Here is a 22,369-nt window from a genome sequence, read left to right as displayed (position 1 = left end):
AGGCTGGTTTCTGAGCTCATCCGTGAACTGCTTTAGGGTTTGATGGGAAAAGAAACAGGCTGGGTATCGAAAAGAACAGGAACAACTTGATTTTTTGATGTGCGCTGCCAAGTGTGCCCTTTTACCTACGAGTAACTTATCAGCTTCAAGCAATTAATCGGTTTCACAAACTGATTTAGTAGTTTTTAATCACACTGATCTACTTCCAATAGAGGTCTCGATCCTTGCTGCCACTACACTCAGCAGCGTTAAACATTTAATTTATTGGTGAACGCTGGTTATAACAACTGAAAATAGCCGTCAGCGGGGTGCAGAAACCCATCCCCGCTCCTGAAACCTCGCCGGTAAGGAGGAATTAATAGAAATAATAAAGAAAAATAAGAGAAAATAACGAAAAATAAAGGAAAATCCAAGCGCGAGGCTCCCGCTCCGCCGGCTCCCCTCAGGCGCTGCCGCTCCTCCCGCGCGCCCCTCGCGCCGCCACGCCCCCTGCGGGCGGCCCCGCGCATGCGCAGCACGGGCGGGGCGGGGCGGCCGCGCTGCCGCGGTCACGGCCCGGCGGAGCGCCGAGTCCGCTCCTAAAAAACAACTCTCCTGGAGCCTTCGCTCCTCACCCGCGGGCACGGAGAGGGAGGCCGGGGACAGCCGTCCCCGCTCCCTCCGCCGGCGGGGCCGCAGCCATGGACGAGCAGAGCGTGGAGGTGAGCGGCGGGCGGGCGGGCGGCGCGCGCTCCCTCAGGGCGGTGAGGGGGCAGCGGCTGCGGCTTCTCCTCCGCACCCTCCCGGTTTGGCGGGGCCCCTCGGAGGGTCCCTGTCCCTTGTGTGAGCGGGGGAAAAAGGCCGAGTGGTACCAAGCGGCGGCGGCCCGGGCGCTGGGAACAGCCTGCGGCGCTGCGGGGCTTGGCTCGGGTAGGCAGGGAGGCGGCAGGTGGGGAGGGGGTCGGAAATGAGCTGGCGGAGCTCCGCAGGTGCCAGTTCCGGAGGTGGATGGATCTAGGGATGGATGGGTGGGTGGGTGGGAAGAGACCTGGCACACACGGAACCCGCCTTGGCACCGTGGCTGTAACCCGGCAGCTCAAACACCTGCTGGGGGCTGTGTCACAGCCAGGCTGGGGCAGAATGTAAAAGACCGGCTGTGATCGCCTCCTGTAAACGCATATGGTGCGTTTCAATGGCTCGCCACTGTTAAAGAAGACATTAATATATGGGAGATACTGTGGTATCTTTAAAATTAAAGATGTCGTGCTTTTGTGCTGATTCACAATCTCAATGATGTGGGGAGAAAAATTAGCACCTCTGAGGGACCTTATGAAGTTCCATAGTTAAAACCAGAAGGGTTATAGCTCCTGTATGATACAGAAGGTAAAACTTCTTTATCAGTTAACTATCTATCAATATGGAAAGCAAACATTGCTTTCAAAATACCTTTCTTGTTTGAGAAATGTTTGTATCACCCAAGATTGATTAAATGGGGTAGAAGAGAGTGTAGAAATTATAGAGCTGGTGCTAATGGTAGACCTTAAAAAAAAATAAGTCTTTTAAAAATAAAAAAAATACCCAATTCAATTCAAGCCCTCTTGTTTATAACACGTACATGCACTTACCACGATTCAGAAATAGTTTAGTGCCAGTCCACTGTCTGCAGGTACAACACCATTTCTTCTGGCAACCGTTCAATCACAAGCAGGAATATCTTGGCTACAGGAAGGACTGCTCCAAAAGAGATAAGACAAATAGAAGCTGTTTCTTGAAGAAGGAGAATAGTGTTTTAAAATGGGTGCTGGGAGCTGGTGCAGTGTAGGAGAAGCTGAGGGGGAGAGCTGTTATGTCCACGTTATGTCTCCCTCGGAGATGCGCTGTTTGGAACGGAACTGAAACCTGGCACTGTGCCTGGAAAACAAATGCAGCCCTGGTGTGTTTGAAGCATGTTTAACAATAGTGATAATCCCCCTTTGCAGAGCATTGCCGAGGTGTTCCGATGTTTTATTTGTATGGAGAAGCTGCGGGATGCCCGCCTGTGCCCTCACTGCTCCAAGCTCTGCTGTTTCAGCTGTATCCGTGTGAGTTTGCTTGGTTTGGTTTATTCTTTCAAATGTTCGAACTGAAAACTGAGCTTATGAAGACATTCTTTTCCTGGAGTTCCAAGGATTCCTTTTTTTTTTTATTTCCTCCTTTAGTTTCCCTTTCAAAACCTTTTATAACACCCCTGAGGAAGAAGTAGGCAGGCTGTGCATTGCCTTCAGTGGTGCTAATTATAGGCACCATCTGGAATAATTGCTTTAAGGAAGAGACACACAATGATCCCTTCTTTAGCACCTCCTGAGAGTTGGCGATGCCTGCATGGAAGACAAAAGTTGGGACAGAAATCAGATGCTGACTTTGCATCTGGTAAGGTCATAGCATCACCTCCTGTATCCTGGAGGTGTTTTATAATGCTTGTCAGGCTGGTGTGGTGTGATCAGCTGGGGCTAAATCTTTCTCAGGGGAGTCTGAGGCAGCATCTCAGTCCTCATTCCTTTGTTGAGGCCGTGGTTCCCAGTGTATCACGCTCCAGTTCCAAATCCAGATGCTGTTTTGTGTTGCTGTAGCAGCAAAAGGTTCAGCTGAGGTTTCCAGACCTCCAGTAGTATTTCCAGAAATTGGAACAGACGTTCATCCTTCGCTCTGGAAGCTCTGACAAGAGCTGTAGGTGAAGGATTTGTGCTGCATATTAAGGATTGTAGATGACATATTGTTGCTGGGTGGTGAGAGATTATTCATGAGACTCTTTAAATGTAGTAGAGAGCTGACAAATATAAACCCATCAACTGCTGAGCTTTTACACTTGTGAGCTGTAGTGGGCAGGTGAAGTTCTTTGCTCAGCTGTTTGTCCCTGGAGCTTTCTGGAAGAGAAACATTCCCAGGCTCCTTGTGGATTTGATCACTGAACTTCAGGTATTTAATTTGTCTATAAATAACCCAAGAGGAAGAAATAAATTATCTTGAAGACTACTTAGACTCTGAAAAAGATACTTGTGGTGCCTTTTTCTTTCCTTTATTGAAACACACTCTTTAGTCTAAGACTCTGGGAATCTGCCAGGTGGGTGGTTTCTAATGCAATATTTGGTACCTCAGAATTCTCTGTATAATTTTAACTAAAGCATCTCTGACATCTGAAGCCAACTGGTTGCTTGTTACTAAGACACAAGTAGCAGCTTTTTCTGTGACTAAGTGGTTGAACAGTTAAATTGAAAATTTGTTGAAAAAAGGAAAAAAATACAGGAAAGCTATAATAAAAATAAGTAACTCCTAATTAATGATGGAACATGTTTGCCTGCAGTTCTTTCATTCCACTCTGTTTAAAAAGGTTTTTCCTTTTTCCATCACAGCGTTGGCTGACTGAACAAAGAGCTCAGTGCCCTCATTGCAGGTAAGGTATTTTTAATATCAGGAATTGAGTGGATTGTCCTGTTATGATCAATATCTTTTTCAGTGCAGGTTGCACTATATTTTTAAGCTTGAATTTTTTTTTTTTTTTTTGAGACCTGCCTGCTGTTTCTATAAAAATTGGCCCTGGTATAATACTTTTTGTAAAATGTGTTCTAGTTTTGTGACAAGCTAAGCAGGATTTTTGTTCTTCCCACATAACACTGCTGTGTACGTAGCTGGTGTAATAAGAGTAACTAGAGGGAATTCCTCTTTATATTCTTCTTACAAAAGTCAGAGCCCAGAAGCTTCAGTTTTCAGTGTGAAAGTGTCCATTTTTTATGCCTGTAATTTGTGTGATGTGCTCATGCAGCTATCCTGTATCCTACCTCTCCCCAGTCCCCAAATGAGCTAATTGACTTTTTTTCCCTTGGAATAACTATTACAATTTCTGCTTTTTTTTTTTTTTTTTTTGCCTGTGACTCTTCAAGTAGTGTAGAATTGAACTGAATTCACTTCAGTGCTTCTCCTTTGGCTCCTGGAGCCAAATTCCTGCTCTAACTGTGCCGTCCTTCTTGCAGAGCCCCCCTGCAGCTCCGAGAGCTTGTCAACTGTCGCTGGGCAGAGGAGGTCACCCAGCAGCTGGACACACTTCAGCTCTGCAGCCTCACAAAGCATGAAGAGAATGAAAAGGACAAGTAAATGGAGTGTTCTTTGCATGAAGTGTTTTGTGGTTTGCGTTCTAGGAGCCAATTTTAGTAATGTACTCTCTGTATCTGTGAAGTGCTTCTTGAGAGAATACTAAAAGCAACATTAATCTTACAGAAGGTTTTTACTGAATGTAACTGTTCTTGCAAAAGATGTTTTGTGATTTACTTGCAGGATTGTGTAGCAAAACAAGTGAAAATATTAAATTGAGTTTGTAGAAAATTCATTGCTGTTTTCTGTTGGTGATATGTGTATTTTTTGGTTTAAGGTGTGAAAATCATCATGAGAAGCTCAGTGTTTTCTGCTGGACCTGCAAGAAGTGTATCTGCCACCAGTGTGCACTTTGGGGAGGAATGGTAAGAGGAGACTTGCTGGAATGCACATGGTGTGAGAGACTTCAGGCTTTGTGTCCGACAGTGGTTTTGAAGAACTAGAAATGCTGTGAAACTGCTGTTACAGCTGTTGGATTGCCATGCAAATCCTGCAGTTTTATGTGTATTTATTACTTAATGACATTGCTTGTGAAACACAATACTTCTTGTTTGTAGTTAGAGAAGGAAATTGAATTTTTGCCAAAAGCAGGTCAGAATTGCCTTCCTTGTTATAACCTTCATGATGTCTTGGACAAATTCTGTGTGATGGAGAGAGTTTTGTGGGCAAAGGAAGAAGCCTTGCTCAAAAAACACAGATAACACTTGTTATTTAATTGTCCTGGCCTCTAATCTCCAAAGCTGTAGCACAGTTCCTCAGAGTTTATCCATCCAGTTGGGTATTTCAAGGAGAAACAGCTGTTGCTGTCTGGAATGTAAGTGGTTAACAGTGTGCTGCCTTTGTTTGGGAAGGGTGTTTTAATAATAATGATAAAAATAAACCTTCTATCAATATTTGATTTGGTAAAGGACTGTACAGTGAATGAAGCAGTTTATTTTCGGAGGACTCTTGAGACTCCAAATAACTCCTGACAGGAAGTTTTGATGGAATGAGAGCCAAATTCATGACTTCTTACAAAGGGAAGCGAAAGACTGACTTCCTACATACAATCTGCTTTGGAACCTTTCCAGAACGAGTGATACACTCATAGGCTTTCTTCCCTTCTCTTTCAGGAATTTAATAGGAGTGGAATAAAGTGGAAAAGAGATGCTCTGTTATTCACCACCTCCTCCTCCTCCTCCCCCTTTTTCTCTTTGAACAGCATGGAGGACACACTTTTAAACCACTGGCAGAAATCTACGAGCAGCACGTCACAAAAGTAAATGAAGAAGTGGCAAAGCTTAGGAGAAGACTCATGGAATTGATCAGTTTGGTGCAGGAAGTGGTAAGGAAGTTTTCCTGTAGTATTCCAGGGGCAAAGGATAACTGTAAAGTGGGAAGTGGAAGTAGTACCTGTTAGAAGGTGATGGGATTATTCCACAGTGAGATCTTTTTGCTTTTTCATTTGACTCTTATACAATGTGAAAAGATCAAAATATTCTCAGTTCTGGTTTAGAGTTAGGTAATACAATTTTTCTTTTGGTGAGTGCTGTTTAAAAGCTGGAGTTGCACAGTACTTTGAAAGATGTGGTTTTGTCAACACTTAAAGTACATTCTGTCACACTAAATAAGAATAAAAATGCTTTATTCTAGCAGCTTGTTTTCCTTTTTCTAGGATAATAATCTGTAAATGCATTTGAGCCTGCAGGATGAGCAGCTCACCAGTTGGAGATTTGTTCGTGTATCTTCTTTTTCTTCCCTGTGAACGTGTCAGATACAAATATTGACACGTTCAGCTTGGGCAGTTTCAGTGGGAATTCCAGCAATTTGATGCAGTTTCTTGGTTCCCAGGAAGGATTACTTTTGTGTTACATTTATGATGTGTAGTCTTTGTGCAGATAAAATCAGAAAATTTTTGACTGAGTTTCTGTATGATTTTTGCCTGTTGTTCAGGTGGTTGTTTGCCACATGCACTGATAGTTTTGCTCTGCTCCAGCTCAGATGTGACTTTATCACCACATGGGCCACTTGTGTTTATAAAATGCTGAGAGTTTGTGGCCTTCCCCTGCCAGGGAGACAGATGCTGGTTTTATCCTTTATTGTTACCACAAAGAGCTTTTCTGTTTTTATCACATCATTCTCGTTACCACAAAAATAATTTTTCTGTGCTGCACAAGTTGCAGAAGAGAAACTGGCAGCTGCATTTACAGGTCTGATACTAAAGAATCCCCATATGACAAATCCCTGTGTGATGAGACAATGTTGCTCAGCTTCCCAATTAACCTTTGGGCACGCTGAGGGACCCGGTGAAATCCTGGCTGCTCCAGGAACAACGCTCAAAACCAACGCTCCTGTTTTTCCTCATGGGGGATTTAGGGAGACTTAAGCATTTCTGGGATCTGAGAGAGTGGAGTCAAGGTGTGAATGAGTGGAAGATGCAGATGTGTGAAGGCTTTTGTCCATGTTTTTCCTGCTGCGTTCAGGAGCGGAACGTGGAGGCCGTGCGCAGCGCCAAGGACGAGCGCGTGCGGGAGATCCGCAACGCCGTGGAGATGATGATCGCCCGCCTGGACACCCAGCTCAAGAACAAGCTCATCACTTTGATGGGTGGGTATTGGCCTCTGTGAGGAGGAGGAGAAATTTGTTAACAATGTATAAATCCACTGAGAAACTGTTTTCCTGGGAGCATGACTCCTTCCACACTGCCTGGTGTTGAGCAAGCTCACTGCTGGTAGAAAACTTCCACCTGCAGCAAAGCTTTTGGTTAATGAGGTAGTTACTGTGATAAGTTCTAAATTTGACATAACCTGATTATATTCTGTTAAAAACTCCTATATAGTATCTTGGAAAACATTCCCATCTAGCTGGAGGATGTTTAGCACCTTTCAACTAAAGTGCTTTTACTTCATCATTTATGTTGGTCAAGAAGTGCATCTTTCTAATTAGACAAGTTTGAAAATTACATCTTTGTGATAAATGCTCCTTTTAGTGTAATTTTAATATGAGTGAGGCTTATCTGGATAAGAGTCAAAACTGCTTTTTTTTGTGTCCAAAAAAGCACCCCAAAACAACAATCCTGCTGTTTCTGGGACACAGAGGGTTTCGTTACTGACTTAACCTCAAATGAGTTCTTCACTACAGCTCTAATTAAAAACGTAGACTTGCTTTTCAAATGCTTTCTCAATCAACCTTGGTATATTTAGAAATCCTTTACCTTAGTATGTTCTGGGGCAGCTTCCATGTGAGGGGAAAAAAGAAAATGAAAAGTACACTTTCTTAAGAAACAGTATGTGGTTTTGGGGGTTTTTACCATGTCTTTTCTTTAAATAGGTCAAAAAACATCACTTACTCAAGAAACTGAACTTCTAGAAACCCTGCTTCAAGAAGTAGAACATCAGGTGATTATGAAAAGAGATCCCTCCTCAGTTGGCTTTTCTTGATTTCTTTTTCATTTTAAAACTATTAATTGATGGAGATTTCTGGAGGCTATCTCTTCACTGAAGTGGCCTTAGGTTGCACGGTTTTTTCTTAAAAACAAGTACGTCTTCTAGAAATACTCAAAAGGTGTTGTATTGCTTGAAAAACTAGTTCAGGGATTAGTGGCAATATCGTACAAAACTACCCAGTTGTATATAAATTAGTTTAACCTAAGGGAAGTACACACTAGTTGTTGTAACTTTCATTGTGGAATTCTGGAAAACAAAATAACCAAAACCCAAAACCTCCAAGCTCCCTTTTACGTTGTGTTGTGGGTAAACTTTCTGAAGCTGTGACAAACATGCGATTCAGTTGTTTAAAAAGAAAAGTGGATAAAACCTCTGATTTTTGCTCAGCTAAGGATTTTTTTCCTTCCTTTTTTCCCTGTATAGTTGCGGTCCTGCAGCAAGAGTGAGCTGATATCCAAAAGCTCAGAGATCCTGATGATGTTCCAGCAGGTCCATCGGAAGCCCATGGCCTCGTTTGTCACCACTCCTGTCCCCCCAGACTTCACAAGGTGAGTGTTGCATTTCTGTTCTGTTTGTTCAGTGTTTAAAAACATATTTAAAGTACTTGAGAGGAGAGTTTTCCTCTTAGCTTACTCCTTGTAGTAACCTGTGCTGCAAGTAGGCTTTTCTGTCCCAGCAGGGCTCATTTTGTGTCTGTAGTCCCTGCTGGGGAGTCAGGACAGTGGGTTCCAGCTCACAAGTTTTTTTTTTTTCTCTTTTACACTTAGTTTACTGATTTGTCCTTTTTTCTCTTATTATTGGGTCATTCAGTATATAATTGCCAGGCTCTCATGAGATGCTTCTGTAGGTCACCTTAATTCAGAATATACAGCCAAAACCACTTCATAGCACAATTCTGCATCAGGAGAATGCTGCTGGTGCTGGATTCTGAGGGAGCCTGTGCTGAAAATATGTCTTCAAAAAATGGAAAGTCAGAGAAGTCTCAAGAATTCCTCAGCAAAAATTGGTTTGGCTGTGTCTTGGTTTAAATCTGAATGTTCATTTTCTAGTGGCACCAAGGTATCTCCTCCTAAGGAGGCTTATAAATGGAATTACACTGCAATAACCCAGTGTAGTCCTGGTGAATTGCAGTGGCTCTGGTGACCTAAATCATCTAAAATTCTTCTACAGATTGTGAAAGTTGGGATTTTTAATGCCATGTTATTCAAGTGTAATGTGTTTATTCTTTTCCCCCACAGTGAATTGGTTCCAGCCTATGACTCAACTACATTTGTCTTGGAAAACTTCAGGTAAGAATGTATCTTAAATTACTGTGAATATTGGGAACATCCTTCTGTTCCTTCTCTACATGAGAAATATTATTTAAAACACAGAATAATCTCCACAGAAAACTGTGAGATGTGGACTAAACTACTAAATTCCATTAACAATCTCTTGTTTGCCAGGTGAACAATTATTTTCCATGAGAAGGACAATTTTCTGTGCAGCTCATGGCTCCATGAGGGGTTTGCTTTGTCCCAGTACCAAATATTTTTCCTCCTCTCTCACCAGTACCCTGCGCCAGCGAGCGGATCCCGTGTACAGCCCTCCCCTGCAGGTGTCAGGACTGTGCTGGAGATTAAAAGTTTACCCGGTGAGTTTTGTCTTCAACTGCAGTTTTTATTCCATCCCAATTCATTCCCAGGCTTTCCAGTGAGGAATCATCAGTTTGTCTCATGCTGTATATGAAAAGCTGTAGGAAAAGAACATTTTAAGAGTTGATCACCAACCACTGGAGAATTCCCTCTCTGCCTCCAGATCTCCAGTGAGAACATTCTCAGTATAGTTTGTCTGGTTAATTTAAAAGCAATTAAAGATGGGTCCTACTAATATGGCATAGGAACCTTAATAGATATTTTAATGTCTCAGTGTTTTTTGCAGATGTTCCTTACAGAACTGAGGTACAGAGTAACTTACTCTATGTTTGAGTAATTACTGGGGCAGGTGGGAGGAGGACCAAGTATTAGTTGTTGACTCTGCATTCAATTCTCAAACTGGACATTAAAATGTGTATTTTGCTATGTCCCTTCAGTGGGCTGAATATTCCAGTTTCTGAAGCTTTGTCCATGTTGGAATGTTGACCCCCAAGCTGGGATCTTTCCACATTCCCTGCTCTGGTCAGTGCTGCTCCTGCAGCTGTGTGGAGAAGGAGGAGTTTGGTGGTGGAGCACCAGCTCTGTCTTAGTGATTTTTGTGGCATCCTTGGAGAATTGACTCTGTAAGTGAAGCCCATGGATGCCCAGAATTGTATTATTGCAGTGCAGAGGTGGAACTGTGTGGAAGTTTCCAGAGTACTGTAAATTCAGGATTAGCTCCATGAGCTGTGCTGTCAGAAGGCATTAAAATTTATTTTTTCAATGGTAAGTTGAAATGTTTCTTCAAGCTGGAGGATTCAAGTTGAGCCATTCTTCATCCTTGATTCAGGTGAGTGTAATGGAGGTTTTGCTGTAATTTTTCTTGACTTCTGGTGACTCTAATATTGTTGCTTAGTTAACTATCCTAACTTTTCATGTTGCATGGGATTTTTTTCTGAACAAATTGCTCTTTTCTCAAAAAATAAGTAGCTTTGAAATGTGACTGTATGTAAAATATTTCAGAACTAATGTTTAACCTGAAATAATATTTTTCTGGTACATTAAGTGTTTGTCTATTCAGACTTCCACTTAATCAAATACCTAAAGTGCTATTAGAGTAATTAAAGCTTTGTCTTGAGATTTATATCTGAGATACCAGCACTGCACTGTGTATGTGCTTCTTGTTGATTCATGTTACAGTAGGAGGCCACTGAAGTCTAAAAATCACAACTGTAACATCCAAAGTAGATTCCTGCTGCAAATCCAGTGTTGATTGAAGCTATTTTCTAAACTTTTCTAAGTCTTCTGTATCAGTGCTTTGGTTTTTTTTTTTTATTTTTTCTGGTTTTTCCTTTCTATTTTTAATCAACTTCTCAATTTCATTTCAAGGATGGAAATGGAGTAGTTCGGGGCTACTACCTGTCAGTGTTCCTGGAGCTGTCTGCTGGATTGCCAGAGACATCCAAGTAAGCAAACCTGCAGTAAGAACAGATGGTGGGGTTTTTCTGTCAGTGTTTGCAGAGACTGCAGAGCCCTTGGGAAAAGAATGGTGAGACTTCTGTTGTCCATTGAGCTTTGAATCAGGCACAGAGATAATATTTTAAAGTTGTTACTCAATGGCTTTCTTGAGATAAAAAAGAAGGTAGCAAAAGAACTGATAAGAGTATCTGTGTGGTAGTTTGGTCTTGGAGTTCACTCTACTCCCTTTCCTTTTTCCTTTTTCCTTTTTCCTTTTTCCTTTTTCCTTTTTCCTTTTTCCTTTTTCCTTTTTCCTTTTTCCTTTTTCCTTTTTCCTTTTTCCTTTTTCCTAAATTGTAAGCCTGACTCACCTGTTCAGCTGGGCAGGGAAGTGCAGCTCTTAAACCTGACCCACTCAGAAATTCGGACACCTTTTGGCCCTAATCCCTGTGCCTTTCCCCTGGGCAGGTATGAATACCGTGTAGAAATGGTCCATCAATCCACCAATGATCCCACCAAAAATATCATTCGGGAGTTTGCCTCTGATTTTGAAGTTGGGGAATGTTGGGGTTACAACCGATTCTTCCGCCTGGACCTGCTGGCCAACGAGGGCTACTTGAACCGACAGAACGACACCGTGATCCTCAGGTGGGGCTTCCCTGCTCTCCTTTCAAAGTATCATCACCAATCTACTGCTGAAATAGGGAATAATTAACCAGTTGAATTTAAAAGATTAGTGATGTGTTTTGCTCTAAATGGATTTCACTGTCAGCAGCTTTAAAGACGGAAATGTGCCAAAGGGAGTTGTGGAAATGTTATCTTTCTTGGAGGAGTAGCTGCTCCTGGCACTAATAAGGGTTAGAGACCTGTAGCTACCAGAATTAAAGGAAAAAGATGCTTTCTCCCTCTCTTCAGAACCAGTTGTAGTGAGCATTGGAGAACTTTGGGAATAAAGGAAGTCTGTGAGTCTCTCCTACAGAACTCACTGTGGCCAGTCAGGGTGTTCAGGACACTGAGTCCACAAGGACCTGTTGTCTGTTAAGTTTATTTCACCACTAGATTTTAAGTTTTAAGGTTTTTCTGCAGGGCTTTTTTGGATGGAGGAAGGGACATTTTAGAAATAAACCCCAAACCAAACAAACTCCTTCAGAAAACCCCTTTTGAATGTTCCTTTGAAGGTTCCAAGTGCGCTCCCCAACCTTCTTCCAAAAGTGCCGGGATCAGCACTGGTACATTGCTCAACTGGAAGCAGCTCAGACAAGTTATATCCAGCAAATAAATAACCTAAAAGAAGTAAGTGGGATGTTTGTGAATGTAAATCACCTGTTAGAGTGTAGCTGCAAGTTAACAAAGGTGCTTGATTTGGTGATGCTGCTCCATTGTTGTCTTCTCTGTTATTTTTGTCACCTTTTAGAGGCTTGCGATTGAACTGTCCCGGACTCAGAAATCCCGAGGGGTTTCCCCTCCAGACACTCACCTCAGTCCCCAGAATGATGAGGGCACAGAGACAAGAGCAAAGAAACCTGGACAAAGCATTGAAGCACTGCTGGAGAATTTCACTGCTCCAGGATTAGCACGGGAGAACAAGGAAGAGGAGGAAGAGAAGACCCAGCAGGAAGACTTCAATGTAGGAATTCTCTGTTTCCTGCCTCTGTTTTTATGTAGCTTTCTGTGATAAGGCAGCAATAGAAACAGGGGAACTTCTGAATTGTAAATGAGGTTTATTATCCTTGCTATGGAAATAGGAGATGACACACTTGAAAGCTGTAAGTGAGAGGTGACTCCAGAGAGATGTTCCAGAACAGAGCTTAAAAGATCCCACCACAAAAAAGTCTCCAAGTTACAGCTGAAAAATCTGACTTGTGTTTGTTCCCAGCCTTTAATGTGCTTTGAGAGCCCCCTCACTGCTGTGTGATAATGACACAAGGGACAGAGAGTGTCTGCTCATAGCTTTTGGGGATGCATCAAGGTGCAAGTGAATGTTTCTTTATCAAAAACCTCCTGTTTTTCCTGTAGCACGAGCTCTCAGATGGTGACCTGGATATAGATCTTGCTGGTGAAGACGAGGTGAACCACCTTGATGGCAGCAGCTCTTCAGCAAGTTCAACAGCAACCAGTAACACTGAAGAAAATGATATTGATGAAGAAACTATGTAAGTAACTTTAAATGCCTTTCAGATCATCCTGTGCCTTGTACCCAGGGTAATCGTCCCAATTCCAGTGGGAACTGAGTAGTTTGCTGGGCTGTGTGGGATTCCAGTGTGATTTGAGAGGTGGTTCCTATACTGGGAGCAACATGAACTGATAGAGTTAGTGCTAAACATTGAATTTTTGGTCAGCTAATTACTGTCTTTCTGATCTCTTTATTTATGTTAGTGCTGCATTCTGTCTTTGACAAGTGATAATCTGTGAAGGTTCTTTCCCAAAACACTATTAAGAAATCTGTCTCAGCACTGTAACAGAACAGAGGTCTGGTATTGGGAAGTGTTGTAGTAGTAGGAGAGTGATGATAAGGACAGGTATTTAAATTAGGGAATTCAAGGCTGAGCAGAGCTGATGTCAAATCCTGGAATCTTAATTAAAATGTGAGAATGTGCTGCAACACTTACAAATACAGGAGTTGCAGGATCAGATTTTGCAGTCTAGGTACATATGGCACTTCTGGCCTCTTGGTTAATGAGTCAGTCATTTAATTACTACACTTCATTTGTTCAGTTTGGGTAGCTTGGAATGCAGGAAATACAATTTACAGCACTTTATGTTGGTTTTTTGTGCCATAACATTTAACAAGAGCTGAGGAAAGCTAACAGTTGTATTCTCCTTTTCCCACCCTGATCATCCCCGAAGGTCTGGAGAGAATGATGTGGAGTACAGCAGTACTATGGAGCTGGAAGATGGAGATCTCATGGAGGATGCAGCAGCTGCTGCTACTCCTGGAGCATCAGGTATGAAAAACGACTCCAGAATTCCCATAAAAGCGGAACGCTGCTGGATTCCTTCCCCTGCTCCTCTTGGAAGCGACTCCAAGCTGCGTGTTCTGCAGGCAGTTCTATTTTGGGAACTGCTGCATCATGTGGTTTGTACTGATTATTGCAGTGTAGCAGAAACACTTCATTGGTTCAATAAAAAAAAAAGGGGGGGGGGGAATCATCTGAAGGTGCTGGTTTAAAAATGATGTCAAAGTTTGGAGGGCAGCTTTGTGTCTCTGAAATTCCTGAGAAGGAATTTTTACTGATGTCTGTGTGACCTCTGAGTGGGTGACACATTCACTTGGGGCTTAGTGCACTGCAAAACCCAAAGAATCTGGAGGGAATAAGGTAAAGAATCCTCACAAGTCAAGCAGAAATACATTTTAAATGCAACACAGAAAGGTGTTCTGGGATTTTTTGCAGCCTAGAGATATCAAAGCCCAAATTAGCCATAAGATTCTGAAAGAAACATATCTATATGGAACACAGAGATATATTATGGAATTTAAGTATATTTAGGACAAAGATGCCAGAAGTGGCATTCTCTGGAATTGGTATTTGTGCTGCTGTACAAGTCTGTTGGTGCTTGAACGACAGAATTCCCTGTTTGAAAGTTCTGAAGTTCAGAGACAGACATGTTTGTCTCCTTACTCCTTTAGAGTAAGTCTAATCTTTGTCTTGATCTGTTAACAAATCTGTTTATGAAGAGATTTTTATAAAAGGTAGGAAGTGGAACACTTCCCCCTTTCCAGTTGTTTTTATTTTACTCTTCAATTAGAAGCATATCTGATTGCTTTCAGCACCCAGAAATCCATGAAATACCAGTGTCTCCTTAAGTTTCATGGGATGCTTTCATTCCTAATCTGCTTGTGTGAGTCTTTTTATTTTTCCCAGGGAATAATGCATGCCTGTGTCCCACACATGCCACCTTTGTGTCTCTCCTGGTCAGGCACCAGCCACAGCTACAGCAGTGCCAGCGGGAGACCCTCGCGGCGGGGAGCCAGCGCCCTGGGCTCCACAGCCAGCAGCAGTTTGCTGGATATAGATCCCTTAATTTTAATCCACTTGTTGGACCTAAAAGACAGAAATGGCATGGAAAACCTTTGGGGCCTTCAGCCACGTCCTCCTGCCTCTCTTCTGCAGAACAGAGGTAACTACGCCATGCATCTGATGGTTTAATTCCAGCCTGGAAATGCTGTGGGATGACTGAAAAGCCCCTTTCCTGGAAGGGGTTGGCACTGGAAGCCAACACAAAACACAATTCTGTGCTGAGGCAGCAGCTTCACCTCTCCCTGCATACAGCTGGAGTGGCTGGAAGTACTTGGAGCACGGTGCAAACCAACAGCATAAATCCTGGAATTTAGAGGCCATTAGAACTAGAAAAATGTGACTGATTGTAAGGCTGGAAAAGAAAAAAAAGAAAATGGATCAAAATGTCAGAAGCCAAAAATAGTGATGGTATTTAAATAATTGAGGAATATTTGTGGTTCAGTTGGGACTCTTGACCCGAAAACAGCAATTAACTCCATGTGCAGCAGCAGCAGAGCTGGCAGTCCTGGCACCCCTGGCTCTTCCTGGAGGTTGCTTGTTCCTCTGGTAGTGAGAAATTAAATGTATTATTGAGGTTTGATTGAATTTTGTCACGATTGACACTTATTTGAGCTGCTGCCTCATAACCATTTGGTGACTTTGTAGAACAAAAGAGAAATAATTGTCCGTTTGCTCCAAGCGATGCTTGGGTTTGCTGCCACAATGCCATTGGTGGTACTGAATTTAACTCCAACTCTTTGTTCCTTTGTCATTAGCTTTTTAAATGTTGTTACATAAACAGTCATGAATTTTCAGTGAGTGTAATCCATATTTCCAAAAGTGGAAGTCACTTCCAGAAGTAAAAAAAGAAAAAAAAAAAAAAGGGAGCAGCACATGAACTGTGAGTCCCAGTTCTGTTTTGCTTTTGGAAAAAGCCCTGGACAAAAGGAGCTCAGGAGAGGGCACTGCACTTTGTGCTGTGCCACTCAAGCAGGTGAAGCTCTCCTGTTGTGCTGAGTTGTGTGAATCTTTAGCTACTGAACACACAGCCAAAATCACCTGGTTTGTGGAGCTTCCCTTGGGATTTGACTGTTCCCAGAGCTTACTGAAGTTGGTCAGTAAAGACAAGGCTGCTGTTCCATTTGGAGTTTGCCAGACCTCACCTCCTGAGGTGAAGGTTTCTAAGAGCCACTTGACTTTAGAGTTTGGAACAGCTGAATTTGCAGTGAAAACCAGAATTTATAACACTTCACATAGATCCAGGTTGATCTAATTCCAGCTGAGCAACACAGAGGCTTATTCAGGTATTAGCTGCTCAACCTGATCTTCTGCTGTGAGGTAATTAAGAGAACTCCTTCCCTATTTTCAGATTTCTTTGAGTTCTCTGTGTTACGAGATATTGGTGGTCTGAGAATCTTCTAGACACAGTCAACAAGTTTTATAAAAATTTGAGATGACCTGGCAGCCTGGCTGGCAAGGTGGTAGCTCCTGCAGCAGTACTGGGAGCCTGGCTTCTCCCAGTGAGCAGGACTGGGAACCTTCTTCCACGACAGGGAACAAGCCCTGCTGTCCCAGCAGCTTGGCAGTGCTTGCAGCCTCAGTGTGGTGCTGTGCCAGGACAGAATGTGTGTCCCTCGCTTTTATAGCAGGACAAAAGGTCCAATTCTTAGCTCTCCACGTTTATTTGAGAATAGTTTTCCTTACCTGCTGTGTTCTCTGCCTTTTCCTTTGGCAAAGCCTCGTCCTATTCCCTGAAGGATCGAGAGCAGCGGAGGCACCAGGCCATGTGGAGGGTGCCCCCTGATCTGAAGATGCTAAAAAGACTCAAAACCCAGATGGCTGAAGTTCGAAGCAAAATGTCTGATGTGAAGAACCAGCTGTCTGAAGTGAGGAGCAGCAATGCTGGCTCAGGGGAGGGACAGCCCAGCTTCTTCTCCATCGAGCAGGGGGCCCTGGCTGCCTGTGGCACTGACAGCTGCAGCAAGCTGCAGGAAATAGGAATGGAGCTTCTGACCAAGTCCTCAGTCACCAGCTGTTACATAAGGAATTGTAAGTGCATGGAGGATTTAAATCATCTTTACAGGTGGTTCATGTTCCCAGCAGTTCTTCAAACTTGGGTTCAGCTGGAGATCAGAAATGTAAACCTGCTCTGCCATTGAGTTGCTGAAACTGATTTCAGCCCTTCTCTGTAAAACACCAAAACTTCACCCCACAGCCATTGCCAAACCTGATGCAATGACAATGTTCTGAGGATTAACCCAGGCTCTGACTGGTCTGAGCTGGTCACTCCCTTGGCTGCTCTGCATCAGGCCCATCTGGGAACTTGAGGCTGTTGCAGGGAACAAATTAAAACAGTCCAGACTTGCTGGAATCTAAAATACAAGTAAGCCAGGATTTAGGTTTGTCTATCCTTTATAATCTCATGGTGGCTGAAGGAAGCTTTCTGAAGGATGTTTCAGTGCAAGGCAGGTGAACATGACTTGTGCCGTCTTGGCCAGGCTTCCCTCCAGGCCAGGCCTTTGACAGGAAGGTGTGGCAGGATTTGTGCAGGAGTGGGAGTTAATGAAAAATGAGAATAATGTGGAGCTTCACTTACAACAAGCATAAGGCCAGGGTCCAGCAGTGCTTTGAGTGAACACTTGTCACATCTTTACACTTTTTTTGCAGCTGCCAGTAAGAAAAGCACCTCAGGCAAGCCCCTTCGCTCGGGAGCAGCCGGGAGCCTGTCCCTGAGGAGAGCCATGGACAGCGGGGACGGGAACCTGCGCCTGAAGGGGGACAGCCACCCTGCTGAGGGTACCTGGGCACTGTCACCTGTGTGGGATGGAATTGGCATCTCTTGTACTAAAGCTTTTCAAGGAGTCTTTTATTTGGCAGCTGGAGTTTCCCTTAAACTTGCATGGATCCTTTCTCCCACGGAGTGTTACTGTGCCTTTGATAGCTGAGCTGGGAGGCAGCACCTCACATTCACTTACCAGAACATAAATAGATGTGTTATGTTCTGGTGTCTCAGCAAATACTTCAGGAGTGAACTTGACAGTGAAAATCCCGGATCAAACAGCACTGAGCCGGGTTTAAATTGTGATTTAGCTTAGAGGGAACTCAAGGAAACTCCAGTAAGAATTTTATGGTAGTGCTGCTCCTGAGTTGCACGATGCCCTTCCTTTAGTGCAAGCACAAGGAAACCTCTACCACAGAAATTGGAATTTTGCCCCTGTCCAGCACTCAGGGAAGGAGGGGAGGGTCATGTGGGTCACATCTGTGCTCTCTCTGCTCAGGAGGCCTGGGGAGCTCCAAGCTGAGTGCTCGGCCCCATGCTCGGGCCCTGGCTGGCCCCGGGGCTGCCGAGGCGCTGCCAAAGCAGGAGGAGAGACCCTGTGAGGGATCAGATTCTGAGCTGGGAGCTTCTGGCTTGAATGGCTTGGCTGCTGTAGAGAAGAACAGAAAAGTTGGTGCTCTGGGGTAAGGGTTTCTTCATTTTTCCTCTTATCTCCTCCCCCACCTTCCCTTGGTCGACAAAAATGCCACAATCTCCTAAAACCAGGTGCTTGCAGCATGAAAGAAAAATTACTTTGAAGTTTACTTGGTTGATGCTGTTCCCTCTGGACAGCAATTTTTGGGTTTATAACTAGGTTACAAGTTGTCTTTTTTCATTTTTTCTTTTTTTTTTCCATTTTTCTCTTATTTTGATCAGCTCTGGCTGGAGTTTGACACTTGGAATTGAAAGGCAGTCCAGGTCTGTTTTCCCACTTACCCTCTAACTGAAATTTAATCACTTTTGATTTCCTCATTTAAGATGATGCTTTTTGCTCTTAACTCGATTTTTCAGCTGTTTCATGATAATTCTCTGTTGGCCAGCTAAGCAAAGAGCAATGGAGTTTTCAGGTTATTCTTTCTAAATAAGTAGAGTCACCTTTTTTGGGAAAATACTCAAACTTTTCAAGGTTTTTCGATTGATTTAGAAATATTAAAATGCTAAAAAAAAAGCTGGAAGTTAAAGTGGGTGTGTAGGAGACTTAAATAAGGAGTAAAACTCAATGTGGTGCTAAAAGGCTTTGTTTCCACCACTGAGTTAAGACTGAATTTCTAATGTGGGGTTTTGTATTTCTCCTAAATTCCTTCCCAAGTTCAAACTCCAAGGGATGTCGGATGGAAGGAGCCCAGTCTGGTGGCCTGGAGAGCAGCTCTGAGCCCGGGGAGCTGCAGGGGATGGGCTCTGAAGGTGCCTCTGCAGGACCAGAGGAAGGTAAATTGGACGTTGTGGGGGGCAGGTGCAGCGTGGCCGCGCTCCGGGCGCTGCTGCTCCGCCTCTGGAGCGGGAAAGAACGAGAGAAAACCACCCCCAAAAGCTGCTTCCATGGCTGCTGAACTTTGCTGTAATTTGGCAGCTGGAGAATAAATCTGAGTGAGGAGAGAAGAGCTCTGTGTGGCTGCTGTTGGGGCAGGATCGGGGCTGTCACGTGGGGCCATCACTCTCTGGACAAGCAGCTGCTTTTTGTACCTTGAGACAGCTCCAGGTCTCTGCTTTGCTGTTCAGTGGAGTGGCCTTGAGAAGAATTTCTTACCTAATTAAAATAGCAGTCAGTGACCTTGGCTTGTAATTCTGCTGCCTTCAGGGACAACCCCCCGTGGTAACTTTCTCCACAGCCACACGAGAGCCTCTCCAGCACCTCATTCATGCTGGGTGTTGTACATAATCCAGTTTCCTTAGAGACTTGAAGGAAAGTTTTCCTCCTCCCTTCCTGCATCCTTTCCATGCTGGAAAAAAATAACACTGCTTTTTTTTTTTTTTTTTTCCTTCTGAAAGTCCACACAGAGTTTTTCTTATCTTGCTAAAACTCTCCTGCCTTCCACCCCTGCACTAATTTGAATTTCAATGACTGGATTGTAGCGCAAAGCCTATATTAAGGTGCCAGCATCCATCTCGAGCTGCAGTGTGCAATATTGTGTGGGAGTTGGCATTTACAGAAGGTCTCTCAGTGACAAAACTGAATTTCTGCTCTTAGTCACTGCAGCGTGATCATGATGTGCTCCTGCAGTTCTGCTCTCAGAGCAGGGAGCCCAATAGGAAAACGCTTCAGAAACTGAAATACTTCATTGTTAAAAACCCCAGGAAGCAAATATTACAATTTTTTTCCCTTCAGAGGAAAAACTACAGTAGAGTTGGCCCCTCACTTTGCTTTTTCTTAGCAATGAGTATCAGCTCTTAAGAGGCCGAGCCAAGCAGACCCTGTGTCGTCCATGGAGAGTTCTGGCTGCCCAGTGCCCACCCAGGGTCACCACCTGGAGACACCAACAGCTCTGGTTCTGCTTTGGAGGGGAAATTTGTTGTGTGACACTCAAATACACTATTGCTGCTTGAAGGCTCTGGTAGGTCCATCTACCCCCCAGGTTGTGCTGCCTTTTAGCTCCTCGAAAAGCAACTTTATTGTCTGTCCCAGTTGCTGAGTAGACTGAGCAGCTCAGCTGGTGGCATACAGGACAAATGCAGCTGTGTTCAGGGCTGGTACCCAGTGCTCTGCCAGACCCCTGAGTGCTTGGAAAGTGCTCCTTCCCTCAGTTCTCCTGATATCAAATCCCAAGAGCTGGCAGGAACTCTTCCATGGGACAAAGTCAGACGTTTCAGCTGTGCAGATCCTGCTGCCATCATTTTGCCCTGGGTGTCTCTGGTTTCTCTTGCAGCTGGGGTGTGTCAGAAGCACGTCCTTCACCTCCTGCCAGGGATGAGCAGTGACAGTGACATCGAATGTGACACGGAAAACGAGGAGCAGGAAGATGCCACCTCTCCCTCAGAGGTGTTCAACCAGGCCTTCTCTGTCCAGCCCCCCAGTGAAGGTAGAGCTGATAGAGCCCCTCTTCCCAAACATTCCCAGGCTTCCCAGAGCTCCTTGGGTACAGATCCCTGGGAGGGGCTGTGGAGGTGTTCAAGCTCAAGAAACTGCCAGTAAGATTTGGAACTCTTCTCTTGGGATCCCAATTAAAACAGCTCAAAACAGGAGAGGGAAACACTTGCTAGCCTTGAGAAGTCAGTTTAGGTGAGTCTCCTGGGAAGGGTTGGAAAACCCATAGCTCCAGTTCCCAATTGGAACTCCCTGTATGCCAGGATTGGCACTCTAAGTAGGCTAATTCCAGGGAGGTAACCACTGCCTTAGACATGGATTTGCATCTTAATTGGCAGGAATGTGCTTCCAGCAGTTCAGTGGAGCTTCAGAAAGTCCTCTGGTTAAGCTTTCACTTCCAGTCCAATGGATCAAAGCCGTGAGGCCATGGGGGTGAAGTGTTGGCCTGAGTGAGGGGAGGGAGCATTCCCTGGCTGTTCCAGTGCTAACTGGTGAGGGTGACTGGGTTTTTCTGGTGTTGTTTTCACCCTCAGAGCACTCCTCGGTGTTACCAGATGGGGATCAAGCCAATTCTGACGATCTCAGCTTTGTTCCTGGAGAGGACAGCACCAGGTAACTGGGAAAGTTCTCCTTGGCCAGCCCTGGGGCTGCACCTTCCCTGTGCTGCTCCAGGAGCTGCAGCCATGGAGCCACTGCTCATCCTGTGTCAGGATCCTGAGCTCCCTCCGGCTCTGAGGCAGTCTGGGAGGAGGGAGGGAGGGTTGAGCTCTGAACACTTCCATAATCAGTACAAAACTGAGTGGGTTGAAGTAGCTGGCATAAAATTTTAACTCGTAAGATTGTGTTTGAAGCCTTAAAACTGCTCCAGCAGGAGCATTTTCAGTTCAGACTGACTTTGTTTGGAGCAGGTAGAGCATGGGCTTGAGGCCTGAAGACCCACGGCTGCATCCCTGGGGAGAGGGCTGTGCATTCCCTGGAGCTGAGCCCGAGGCCGCTGTCCCTGGCTGCCTGGTTCTTCTGCCATTGTCTTAACCCTGTCCTGGGGCACAAGGACCTTTGCAGGCCCAGCACTGAAGGGTGGCACTCGTGCTCCACCAGCCTCAGCTGCTCTGAGGAGTGGTGGGGAAGGTGCTGAGCCCCATCCCCGGGGGGGGGGGGGGGGGCATGAGTGTCCTGCTGTGCTGCTGGAATGAGTGTGTGATTGTCCTTGGGAATGCTGGGGGAAAACAGCCACCACTCCAGTTGTTTTCCCCAGTTGGTGACGTGGACCAACCACAGCCATTGCCAAACTCTTTGTTCGTTGCATTTTGAGCTGCTGAAATCCTTGTGAAGCTCCTCTGGGAGCTGATGCCTGGTTAGTGACAAAGCATGAGCCCGGTGTTGTCCTCGTGTGGCTGCCTGTGCCCTGTGTCCGTGTGAATGTGCTCTACAACTCCTAGTTTAAAACTGTTTGCACTTTGTTAATAAAATGAATGTTGAAATCTTGAGTCTTAGGTGTTTGTGTGTGGATAAGTAAAAGGGTGGAGGCTGTCGGGGTCAGCTCCACTTGCTGCAATGCCTGGCTGCTCATGGAGGGACTTTTTCCTGCCATCCACCTGTCACTTTTTTTCCTTAATTATTCAGTGAAAAGCACTTAAACCCCCTCTGGGATTTCGTTTGTAGAAGCCAGAGGAAATGCTTAAATCTCGATTCAAACAGGAATTGAGAAGGATGCGGAGTTTTTCCCCAAAGTTGATTTATGTTTCTCAGCGGCAGAGGGAGCAGAGCCTGTTCCAGTGCTGAGCCTGCTGGGGGCCAGGGCCAGGCCCCACACCCTGGAGGTGCCTTGTGAGTGTTTGGGGCTGTGTGGTGATTACTGCACACAGCTTAATTAGGTTAATCATGGTGCTCTGCCTCTTCAGCACTTGCAGCTGCTTTACTCTCAATGAGAG

General features: G+C 44.6%; 1 protein-coding gene across 1 annotated transcript; it reads left to right on the top strand.

Moving 5' to 3' along the window:
• Positions 1–560: 560 nt before the first annotated feature.
• On the top strand, positions 561–21,054 carry TRIM37 (tripartite motif containing 37; the record flags this gene model as incomplete). Its single annotated transcript, XM_082294856.1, has 24 exons — positions 561–701; positions 1,959–2,060; positions 3,369–3,409; positions 3,987–4,103; positions 4,382–4,469; positions 5,306–5,428; positions 6,567–6,690; positions 7,414–7,481; positions 7,953–8,077; positions 8,768–8,818; positions 9,081–9,162; positions 10,532–10,608; positions 11,069–11,248; positions 11,779–11,893; positions 12,015–12,227; positions 12,617–12,753; positions 13,448–13,545; positions 14,519–14,719; positions 16,336–16,647; positions 17,266–17,394; positions 17,877–18,060; positions 18,726–18,844; positions 20,281–20,433; positions 20,972–21,054. Exons 1-24 carry the CDS (start codon positions 681–683, stop codon positions 21,052–21,054), a joined length of 2,943 nt encoding a protein of 980 aa, XP_082150982.1. The 5' UTR covers positions 561–680.
• Between the last annotated feature and the right edge of the window lie 1,315 nt (positions 21,055–22,369).

This window comes from Coloeus monedula (genome assembly GCF_965178545.1).
Source record: "Coloeus monedula genome assembly, chromosome: 20".
In the NCBI taxonomy this organism is placed as follows: Eukaryota; Metazoa; Chordata; class Aves; order Passeriformes; family Corvidae; genus Coloeus; species Coloeus monedula.
This window is presented reverse-complemented; position numbering and strand designations above follow the sequence as displayed.